Below are 11,761 nucleotides of genomic sequence, written 5' to 3' on the forward strand. Positions count from 1 at the left end.
TATATGTCTAGGTTTTTAATTTTTCATAAGCTGATGACTAACCATAGTATAGAATTGGGTATAATATTAATAAACACAAAGTAGTAAAAAGCTATAAAAAGATATTAAAAAACGAAATAATAACTTAAGAAGAAATTTTCTGTTGCTGAATCATATATCTATCCCCTTATAATTATGTACAAAATAACACTTAAGTGTGCAGTATCTTAATATTAGATTAGGAGCCCGACCGGGATACGTGCACGTTTTCCTTACGCGCAACTAAAGCGTTCGCGAACGCATCTATCAGCGTTGATTGATTGCAACTGTCAAGCGGTAATGGCGGCGAGTGGCGGCCATATTTAAATTTTAAACCGATGAATGCGCCTAAGCTAATATTAATGCATGTTATTGATGAGCATATGCTAACTTTTCGATATTTTTTCAACATTATAAAGCAGTGTCGGTTTGATTGAATGAACCATTATACAATGCGAGATGCTACAAAAGTGCTTCAAACTTTGAAAGCACTTCAATAAGGACGGGATTAAGCAAAGATATTATTAATGTGGGTTTATATTGACCTTTAATATAAAATTTTCGAGATACAAAAAAACAACCGCTCCTTAAACAATTTATTATATTTACACGAATCCAAGTATAAATTAACAATTTGACACCAGATGATTGAAATCTTTTTCGTTCCTTCCTAATTCAAAATTAAAAACCGCTGCACATTTTCTCTTTAAAAATTATGCATCTACAATAAACATATCAAGAATTTTCATACGTTGTTCATAAATAAAATAAAGCAAATAAATTTGTTCCAATAATATATTTACACCATCGGCCCATATCACATTGAGATTAACGTTTTGTAAAAATATTCTATTTATATCTATATGAACACTAATTTATCAACCGGCTTGTAAAACAATATATTTTATTCATCGCGATCGCCGATCCCTGAAAAGAAAAAAGGTTTACATAGAGTGATAGAAAACTTTAATTAAATATTGCTTATGTCTTTTACGAAATGACTGTTTTAATGACTGGCATTAATTTGTTAATGTTTTTATTTCAAAAAGAAGAAACAAGCTCTAGCAATTTAGAGGTCATATTGTACGAATTTTGGAATAAGAATTCAACGGATTTTTGAGAAATGATTCATACCTATTGGAACAAAATTTAAACAGTATTTACTACTAATAATTTTCTATTTTTCTTTTTTTTAAATTCATACTCTTTATGCTTATTTGTAAAAAGTTCACAACATCGTATTTGCTTTGTAATCGGGATAGGCGTAACCATTTTATAAATACCATTTTGAAGAAATTCAATATTGCATTTTTTTATTAACAATAGGTAATTGATTAAAAAAACTTATCACATAATTTATTTAGCATAAAATCAGTTTCTGATAAATCGAGTTTACAACTATGACACTGTCAGAGCTACACATAAAACATGACAATTAAATATATTTGTCAATTTATGATACAATTTTGTATGATCCTGCAAAACTATATAAAATATATGCCTTTAAAGGGTCTAAACTTACCTAGCTAAGTTCGAATCCAGCGCCCGCTTGTATCGCGTACAGCAGCTTCTCAGCGAGCACCTCCTCATCCTGGACCTCGGGGATCTTCAGCAGGTTCATGCAGGTGGAAGATGAGGGCAACCGGTCCGAGGATCCCGCTGATTGGATGCAGAAGGGGGGCTGCAAATCCTAGGGTTAACCAATAAGACAATTAAGTTTATGATTCAATTTAATTTAAAAGGACTTTTTTTCTGATCTATTTTGCGGTAGAAATTGACATTTTCCCGTACCTTAAAACCCAAGAGCGGTGGCCTCGAACAGCTGGTAACGAACTTGAGTAACTGTCGCCGCTGGTCGTCCGTGAAGCGAGCCACCACCTTCCAGAACTGTACCACCACTGGATGGGTCTCTGAGAATCCACCTGGAATTACTTTAAATTGTTACTTTGGGAAGTTTTTATTACTAACAAAATGCAGAGGATCGGACTATGGACACTAATATTTATAGTTTTATTATAGATTACAAATTCCGTTTAGTTGGAAGTAGAATTGTTTTATATGTTTTGGCGTACTTAAGTAACTTATATTAAAATATATGCCATTTTAAAACAAATCTTCATACAATACCTTATGCAATATTCCTCTATTAACATAGGCTATTTTTAAAGAAGAAGGAAGGAATAGATGAAAAAGGAAAAGGAATTATTTTAAGAAGGGCCACTATAATAGACATCTGTCAGCTTTACTCAGTTGACTATAAAATATTTTTAGCAGAGGTAGTACCCTGCCCTGCCTAGTTTTAATGGGTAAGGGATAAGGAAAGGATTGACTAAAAAGGAATTTACTGAGAAGCGTGCGGAAAAGGAAATAGGCCTCCGCTCCAGTTCGTTACAAAACCAATTCAAAAATGTCATATGAGAGAGCGTCTCACCGCCGTACTGCGTGTGCGCGCGCAGGTCGTCCAGGTCGATGGGCACCTCGGCGCCCGACACGAGCAGCTGCAGCTCGCGGCACGAGAACATGCGCAGCCACTCCGAGCTCACCACCGACGTCAGCCCGCGCTTCAGCGCCGCGCACTGCGCTCGGATCTGCCTGTTGGGGTTATGGAATGTGCGTGTTATTTACATTTAATGAATTATATTTTTAATAGAGAACTGCACGGTGCAGAACGGCCGGTAAAGCACCTGTGACCACTTAACATGAGGTGGCCCACCTGCTCCAATGCTTGCTGTTATAAAAAAAAAATTTTTGGACCACCGATGAAAAAAACTTTCTTAAATAATATAGGAATATAGAAATCAAAAGATCATCAATAAAAATTTGGAGAGTAGTTAAGGTCATTTGTAGACTTTACGCTTTTACAAATATATTGATGTATGTACATAATCGTTCTATTAAAGTACTAGTTGTAATTGTAGCCCGCAGTTTGTCTCGCGTGATTAAAGGAAATTAACAGCTGACATGTTATGGCCTTTTTATACAGCGCGATCTATAGGAATTTATAAACCTGAATAATTAAAATGCGCAAAAAAAATTGATTTTCCCGTAGGAATGGAATGTTTAACTAGGGTAAAAAGTAGTTCTAGCACAAAAACTCCCTAACCTCCAAACTGTCTCCAGACACAAATATATGATATTTATATATAAAATAGCTATAAAAAATATCCATAAGATATTCTTCGCTGCGACGTGAATCAAAGACAAACAAACACAAACGCGAAAGCATAATATATAATATATAATATAATTAAAGAAAGTTAAGATTGCATGTAATAAAAAGTATATATGATACTTACCTATTTAGTTTAAAATCAGCGACGAGATGAATGTATTCTATTCGATTCTCAGCCGTCACGGGAATGTTGGCGCCGCCGGGTTTGAGTTCCTCTATCTGTATAATAATATAAAAAAAGAGTATTAAATAATCCATATTAAATAATTGTAATAAAGAAAATAATAAGTTCATTGAAAATAGAACAGCGACGAAAGGGACGAACTTTCTTTTTATTGTAACTAACGGTTTATAACATTTTATATTATTTTTTGGAAACTTTTTTGTAACTGACCTTCGAACCATTAATAACACATTTATTGGAGTACATAATACCACAATAAAAATTTTCCTCACATTTTATGAGATTAAGAAAAAAAATATCGTTTACTTTACAAGACTAATTAACTCACCCTCTGCTCCCCCAGCTCGTCGCTAACAATCGTGAAGTCCAGGCCCAGGTCTGGGACGTCCTCCCACCTGTGGGACTTGAGCAGTAACAAGCCTCTATACAGCCCGGGGTCGAGAGACGCGAGCGCGTGCACGTCCGGCTCGCGGGACGAACACAGTTTGGCAAGGAAAAACTCCGCTAGAGGGAGCTCCACTAGTAGGTTCTCGTATAACGCCTGAAATAAATATGTAAATTAATAAATGAATGTACGAACAAATGAATGAATGAATGGATAAATAAATAAATTAATTAATCTTTAAATTTGTACAATTATATTCGTAGAGTGTAGACACTAAACTCTAAATCATGTGTTAGTTAAAACTGTTAGTGTAAGGGTGAATTACAAAATCATAACATAATATTAATGAAGAACTATTTATTAACTGTTCAATATAGAGTAATTCTGAAAAAATCCAGCTTAACATGGTAGGTAGAGCAATTTTGTTAGAAGCCAATGAATTCTCTCGGCAACAACCCGAAGCTTATAATAGACTAGTTGATATAATGGAATTTAGTGTTTTATATTATGGAACAGAAAAAAAGGAACAATTTTGCTTTGTCTGGATAGAACATTTCGATGCAACAAACTGATCTCTTTTTAATTAAAATAGACTTTACATAATGGAAACTATAAAAATTATAAATCAAACATCGTACCTTCCCTAACATTCTTCCAATAAAATAGTAGTGCATCGGAAAATCATCATACAGTAAGTGAACACCAGGGTTTGGATACAACATATTGTCTTTTGTCAAACGGAACAATCCTCTATTGGGATCGAAGGCTGATCTGAAATACAACATATACAATACAAAATACAAAGCATTTTTACTTTATTTAAGGACAAATTATTATTAACACTAAGCTGTATTATTGAAGACCACAAGGTCTTTTTTTTAACACATTGACTATGCATTTATTCATTGTGATCCATTCAGTAGTTACAGCTTGAAAGTTTAAACAAACACAATTTCAAATTTAAAGTATCAATTTAGAAAGCAATCTTAAAATAAATGTTCGTTTAAAGCATTTTAAAAGAAAAACAGCTCTACAATAAGAAAAACAGTTTAATTGAATGTTCCTTTAACAAATGAAGTAGTTATAACTTACTTTAATAGTTCAGACAGGAATTCTCTAAAAAGACCACCACCATCTACTCCAGGTTCCTCAGCACCGGCTTGGTTTATCAACTGTACTCGGAGTTTTAGCTTTAAATTTGGTTCTAAAACAAATTTAGTTTGTCAATAAATAATCATTATTCAGATAAGCAAAAGAAAGAATAAAAAGTAATCTCAAATTATTTTAATATACCCTTAAAAGAACAATGAACCAAAATCCTAAAAACGAAGGTTCTCAATTTAGTTTGTTTTTTGTTTTATTACGCAATAATTTTGTGTGTTTTCAAGCGATTTACGTGATTCTCTTTGTGTTTATATGAAATTGTTTTTATTTGGTCCCATTTAAGAATCTGGACTGTTCCCTCCCTGCAAGGGACTTACGTTAGGACTACTTTTTTTGTAGAAACGAATTATTATAGTTTAAAAATCATTTACTTTCATTTATGATTTCTCTTTTCTTACCATTCTCAGGTCTGAGTTTATCGAAAGCATCTTCATATAGATGCGTTCGCCGAACGCTGATATTGATTGATGGACCTTCATTGAAATTGGTCATTTCATACCAATGGTCATGCTTTTCCCTGTAAAACATTTTTGTAACACATATTGCATTAAAAACATATTATTTTTAAAATAATGTTTTAAAAATAAAATGATGATTTGTACAAATATTAATAATTTGTTAAAAGGAATGATTTTAATAATTACCTCAATAACAGGCCTTGGAATATCAGAACACGCGTTGCAAATGGCACAACAAATGGTATCTCTCTCAGTATAGTCACTGTTCTCAATTCTTTGATTGTTAATGGGGGCCCCTCTTCTGTAAATTTAAAATAATTCATACTTAATAAAATATATTACAATCGAAATCGGTTTTTCAATTCTACATCATAATTAATGAGAAAGAATTAATACTTAAAGTAATTAAATATAAAGATCAAGGAATGAACATAAGTACTTGAAGGAATTCCTGAAATTTAGCAACTGACAGGATCAATCTTCGAAATCAGGTTAACACAGGTCCTATAGGGTCATTCCTTTTATGCGAGGGAAGTGGCAGCACCATCATCAGGTCTGGGCAAAATACTCCCCGAGGCGAGGAGCTAATTCAGTCAACTCGAATTAAGACCTACTTTACAGGTCCATTTTATTACTCATTTATTATACCGCAATAATAAAAACTAACTTTTTACAATCACCAAAACGTTTCTAGAATACTTTTCTGGTCACCCACTGAAATATTTTTTGAGGATACTACTAAAATGTTTGCAATTTTTTTTTTTTCAGGAAACTAACCCTGATCAGTAGGCGCCAGATGAGCAAGATGCGCCCTATAGGTCCTGCGGTGCCGCCCCCGGACGGCAAGTGAGGCGGCGGTGCCGTCAGCGGGCGCGGGCGGCACCCCCGCGGCGCCGGGCGACGCCCACGACACGCCGCCCGTGAACTGCAGCCGGCTGTCCCGTGCGTACAGTGCGCGCAGCAGTTGCGTGCACACCTGCAGTCAATCAATTTTCATATAATATAGTAATTAAGTTTTTAACGATGCCTTCGTGAATAAAATACCTATGCGACTATATTATAAAGCTGAAAAGTTTGTTTGGTTGAATGGGCTAATCTCAAGAACTAGTGGTCCGATTTGAAAAATTCTTTCAGTGTTAGATAGCCCGATATTGAGGTCGGCTATATAAACCAGGGGCGAAGCCGGAGCGGACCGGTAGTACCTACTTTAAATACTATTAACCTTAACCTAATATCAGTGTTTTTAACTAATAACATTTTATTTAAAAAACTTATTTATGGTTATAGATTATGCCTTTATTTTATTTTGTTATTATTTATTTTTGTTGAAAGGAAACTTAACCAAGCGAAATTAATGGAAAATAAATAAAATTACTCAAATTAATTACATGAGTTATTTGAACACACATATCAACAGACCTTGAACAAATGAGTCCAAGCTGGGGTCAAATTCTTCCCAGACACGTCTGTCTGGGTGCCTCCCACAGCATCCTTATACTGCACCACTATAAACGGTCTGGTTTCTGGATACACTAATTCCACTAATCCTAGACAAACTTGCTTTAATGTACGGCACAAGCCACTGAGTTCAGAAAAATCGAACGCATGGACACGGCCAGAGACAGAACTGTTTGACGTGTTTGGAACTGAAAAGATTGATACAATTAAGAGATTAAAAACAGCTATAATCACACTAATATTATAAATATTAAAGTTTGTTTGTTTGGATGTTTGACCGTCAATCACGCTGAAACTACTGAACAGATTTTGATGAAATTTTACAGACAGGGTATGAGGTTGCTTGGGTGATAGGATACTTTTTATTCCGATTAAACGCTTCCTTGGGATAAAACAGGAATCTTAATATCCGGGCGGAGCTGGCACGAGCGTCCAGTATAAGGTAAGGTGTATGAAACAAAGCTGTATTTTATAATTCAGATTGCACTATAAAGGTAAGATTTTAGAGGGAAGTTGAAGAATTTGTTAGAATTAATATTTAAATTTGTAACAATTGGATAACAAGGCATCACAACTTACGGCATATCTTATCGTCACCGTCCGTATCCCTAAAGAACTCGGTGTCATGCAGAGTACCGATCAGCAAAGTAAATAATGCACAAAACACAGCCAGCGGTGCCAACAGTCTATGAACTCCAATGACGGAGGTGTCTGCACCCATACCACGGGATAGTGCTGAAATTAATGGCGTATTCGATCCACCGAACGATGATTCGTGTGTCATACTCGTTAGCCATTGCCATAAACCACGAAGGAATAACGGTTTGAATGCTAGCGTATAGAGTAACCTAAAAAAAATACACCTTTAAAATTATGAATCAAAAAATTAAATAAGCACTGGTAAAAAACAGTTTTATTTATGTTTTCAACATTACAATATTCTTGAGATTTTACCAAATTTTGTAATTGAATTTTCAACTATATTTAACTTAACAAATATTTTGAAGCTCACCTATACTTATGTAAAGCCATCCGATGGCTCAATAGTAAATTATGACATATCTGAGACATGTAGTCCAAAAATTCATCACTCAAGTCACTTTCCACAATCTGAGCGCATGTTTTCATCACACAACGCTCAGGTTCATTCAGAGTCTCAACGCATTTGGTCAATAGATTTTGTTCTCTAACTGAAGTGGGATTAGGTTCACTTTCGCTATCACTATCATCATCCTCGTTGTCGGCAGCTGTTTCTTGACTGTATAATGAGTCTTCATACTCATACGTTATTTGTTTATTGCATGCATTCACTGTTAGTTTAGCTAAGATCTTAAGGTAATTGAGTACGATTCTATTAAGCGGCAGTCTTTTGTGGTCTAATTTTCGGACATCATTAACTGAAAAAAAATAGTAAAGCTATCATATAGTACGTACACTTCAAGTACCTTTGAATGCGTAAAGAAATTAAATATATGAATAGATAATTTTTATACTACAATATTGTATTAAACAAATTTTAATATACATATAAAATGACAAGGTGACTGTATGACTGATCTATGCACAGTCTACTAGACCAATCAGGCTAAAATTTGTTTATTATACTGAGGCATGCAGATAGCCACTATGATAAACACATCTGTTAATAAAGAATTTTGTTAAATTCTACCCCCAAGGAAATTCACATATTATAGTGTAGTTTAGTGAAGTAACCATCAGTAAAGCACTTACCAAATCCAACGGGTTCCAACATTAAAACAGAATGCAATAACCAGGAGTCATTCAAGAGTCTCCCATCATTATACTTAGAATTATCTTGCAGGCATTGTATCAACGAGATGAAAGGAAAGGGTCTATTTGGATCACCAGTAAGAGCTGGTATGATAAACATTTCTATTGGTTCAGGATATGGCTTACATAGAAATGCCGACGCAAATTCGGTCATAATGGTGTCACTAAAATAAAATAAGATATAAATTACAATCATGGATGTTTTGAGATACAATTTGAATAAAATTTTGTTCAATTTAAGTTTAGGAATAATTAAGCTTATATATGTTTATATATTAACCAACATCTCTTGTAACTTAAATATACTATATTCATATTATTATGAATGTATATTTGATTTCACAAACATGTAATTGTGATCTAATTATATATGTAGTTTTTTTAGTAAATTTTTCTTTTCACAATTAATTAAAAAATTTATACAAACATTATAACTTACTCATACTCAGCTATATTTACTCTGCTTGTGATGCTTAAAGGTCTTTGTATTAGATCAAACAGGGCTCCACATAGTGGAGTTGGCGGGTTCGGCGACGGCCCATAGAGTGGAGGTGTTCGCCTACATATTAGCTGACATATATCTTTAAAATAGCCTAAAATTTGATATAATACACATTTCAATCAAGATATTTGGATTTGTACTTTTATACTATGGAACAAAAAATTAAACCAAATCTTTCACATTTAGTCAATTGACTTATAGGCAAACTAAAGCCTATAGGAATATTTAAAGTTTACACAAGAACATTTTTAATGCATCCATAATCTATTGTAAAATACACATTATTTCTGTAAAAAATTTGTTCAGTACTTAAAATGTTCTCACCTCTTTTGACAAGATAAAGAAATGTTCGCCCAACAGTATTGATAGCATCATCACGATTCATCACATTCATTACTGAATTAGCTGAAGTGAAGACTTCAAACATCCGTAATGGTACAGCTAAAGGGACCTTTTTAATAAAGAAACTTAAATTATAATTTACATGAAAAGTAAATTTCTACAAATTTGCAAATAGCTTTTATGAAATATAATTTATCTAAAATAGTGTAATAGAAAATTACTCATATACATTTATATGAGTAATATATAAAATAATAATGGATTTGTTACCTCAGAATCATCTTGCAATAGCCGTAAGTGTAATACTAACAAACGTCTTATTTGTATTGATGATCCACTACTTTGAAATACCTTCTGCCACTGCTTCAGTAAAATTTGTGATATTGAAACCTAAAATATGAAAAATAGTTTATTGATGTTATTTCAAATGAACTACTATATAATTCAACTAAGTAGAGGAATGTCAATGATGTTTATGTACAAATTTGGTGTGAAATGTTATAAAATTTACTTTGAATTAATCATTTTACATTAGTAAACAGCTAGTTGACAAAATAAGAAACCATTAGGTTTCTTATTTTGTCTGACTCAAATTCAAACACAATTTTATTCTTTAAGTACGTTGATTATTAATTGATAATGATTACCAATTGATAATGATGATAAACACTATGGTGTCTCAAAACTGTGCAGAATCAACCCAAACCTAAGTTAAATTAATGTACAATTTATGTATTTCTTATGGCTAATTACATTAAATGTTAAATTTATGCAAACTGTTTCATTATCTTATATTGGAAATTTAACAGTCAACGATTCATTTTTTAAGTATCTGAAAAGCAACCTAAGTACTACCTATACTAACAATTCAGAATTTTTAATAAATAATCATTTAATGATAACTTGTTATTATTAAGGTTTGAACCTAAATGTCTAACTAACAGACAGACATATATATATAGACAGTTTCTTATTGGAATTTAATTCAAATCTATTACTACCAACTAATTAATAACACTAAATGAATTACTAACTTATTTATGTTATTCTAATTCAATACTTTAATATAATTAGAAAAAAACATACAAAGAATAATTAAAATGTTATATACTTGCAACAATATGGGAATATAAGAAGATACAGTCACAAATACTTTTTTGTGAACATTTTATTATTTTTTATCATTTTTCAGATATGGGAAAGTGTCCATTAAGTAAATAAACTAAAGTAAATTTAAAAACAGGAGTTAGGGATAGTTAAAAAAGAGACTTACCAATCTGTTGCAGTCTGTTTTGTGGTCATAAAAAAACAGTATTTTGGCAACAAGGCTGGATAAAATTGCAAGATCATCATTAACTATTTGAGAGAATAGGTTATCAAAAGTATGCCTTTCATTTTGTTTACAGTGCTTCCTAGTGAGATAACTTCGAACATAGGCTTGGATTTTTATAGTACTAATAAGTCTTCTTCTATGTTCCTGAAACAGTGAGTGTAATTAACAGAACGTATACACATGCGTGTACCCAAAAACATAGACAGTGTCGTCATTAACCGTCGTAATTTTACTCTCCCTCAAACATACCTCTCGTTTTTGTCGTTGTAATTGCGACTGGTGTATAAGACTATCCCTATCAGTCTTACGCTGAGCACTAGCACCTGCTAGATTTTGCTGAGGTTTCCTTCTAAAGTCGCCCTCAAAAGAATACATTTCTAAAATTTTGCGTAAACAACAATCAGCTGAAAGTTACAATTTGTTACAAGGCAACCTCTAGAAACGCTTTGAAAAAAGTGTAGACTTCTACAACGTTAAAAATTATTACATTCTATTTGATTTCCTTTTATAATTAATACACATCAGTTGCTTTATTTGTACGGAGTTATCAATCACGAACATAATTATTCAGAAATCTCAAACAACATTCGACAGTGATAATTATTTTTTTGACATAAAGTTTACTGACTGACATTTGTAATTGACATTTTAAATACTACAAGTACAGAGTGAGTGTTAAGCAAATTAAGGTAGGTACTCATGATCTTAATTGTCATTAATTTTTAAATTAATTTAATAAAATATAAATCCACACAGATTCCACAATCTAATATATCTGTTTTTGTCAATTATTATATGCGTGTTCTAGTAGGAAGAAAAAAGGATTTTTAATTTTATTTTTATTTTTTTATTAAAATCACATTTAACAGCTTATTCCAAAGTAAATAAAAAAATACATTGTAATAAAACATTTCTCGACTCATGGAGATTATGGATACATTCAAAAATGTAGTT

The 11,761-nt window shown here is 32.6% G+C and overlaps 1 protein-coding gene across 2 annotated transcripts; it reads right to left on the bottom strand.

Annotated features, from left to right (window-relative positions):
• Positions 1-604: 604 nt before the first annotated feature.
• Positions 605-11,418, bottom strand: LOC119829562 (ubiquitin-protein ligase E3C). 2 transcript variants are annotated; one of them, XM_038352131.1, is made up of 21 exons: positions 11,295-11,418; positions 11,057-11,211; positions 10,748-10,951; positions 9,745-9,864; positions 9,457-9,583; positions 9,070-9,223; positions 8,571-8,794; positions 7,852-8,236; positions 7,419-7,687; positions 6,801-7,027; positions 6,159-6,357; positions 5,568-5,682; positions 5,322-5,440; positions 4,852-4,963; positions 4,398-4,530; positions 3,703-3,915; positions 3,315-3,409; positions 2,450-2,610; positions 1,810-1,940; positions 1,541-1,708; positions 605-945 (listed from the first exon to the last, which is right to left on the bottom strand). In XM_038352131.1, exons 2-20 carry the CDS (start codon positions 11,180-11,182, stop codon positions 1,541-1,543), a joined length of 3,282 nt encoding a protein of 1,093 aa, XP_038208059.1. In that variant the 5' UTR covers positions 11,183-11,211; positions 11,295-11,418; the 3' UTR covers positions 605-945. The 2 variants fall into 2 exon arrangements, with proteins under 2 accessions (XP_038208059.1, XP_038208058.1); XM_038352130.1 differs by having other exon boundaries at positions 11,057-11,408.
• Between the last annotated feature and the right edge of the window lie 343 nt (positions 11,419-11,761).

The sequence above is a fragment of the Zerene cesonia genome, chromosome 10, assembly GCF_012273895.1.
Source record: "Zerene cesonia ecotype Mississippi chromosome 10, Zerene_cesonia_1.1, whole genome shotgun sequence".
NCBI lineage: Eukaryota > Metazoa > Arthropoda > Insecta > Lepidoptera > Pieridae > Zerene > Zerene cesonia.

Bases quoted from the DNA above. Each gene is read 5' to 3' on its own strand.
- LOC119829562 (XM_038352131.1), bottom strand. From the start codon at position 11,182: ATGTATTCTTTTGAGGGCGACTTTAGAAGGAAACCTCAGCAAAATCTA. The intron at 9,224-9,456 runs GTGAGAACATTT...ATCAAATTTTAG, and splicing joins TCTTTATCTTGTCAAAAGAG to GCTATTTTAAAGATATATGT. The intron at 5,441-5,567 runs GTAATTATTAAA...AATGTTTTACAG, and splicing joins TTCCAAGGCCTGTTATTGAG to GGAAAAGCATGACCATTGGT.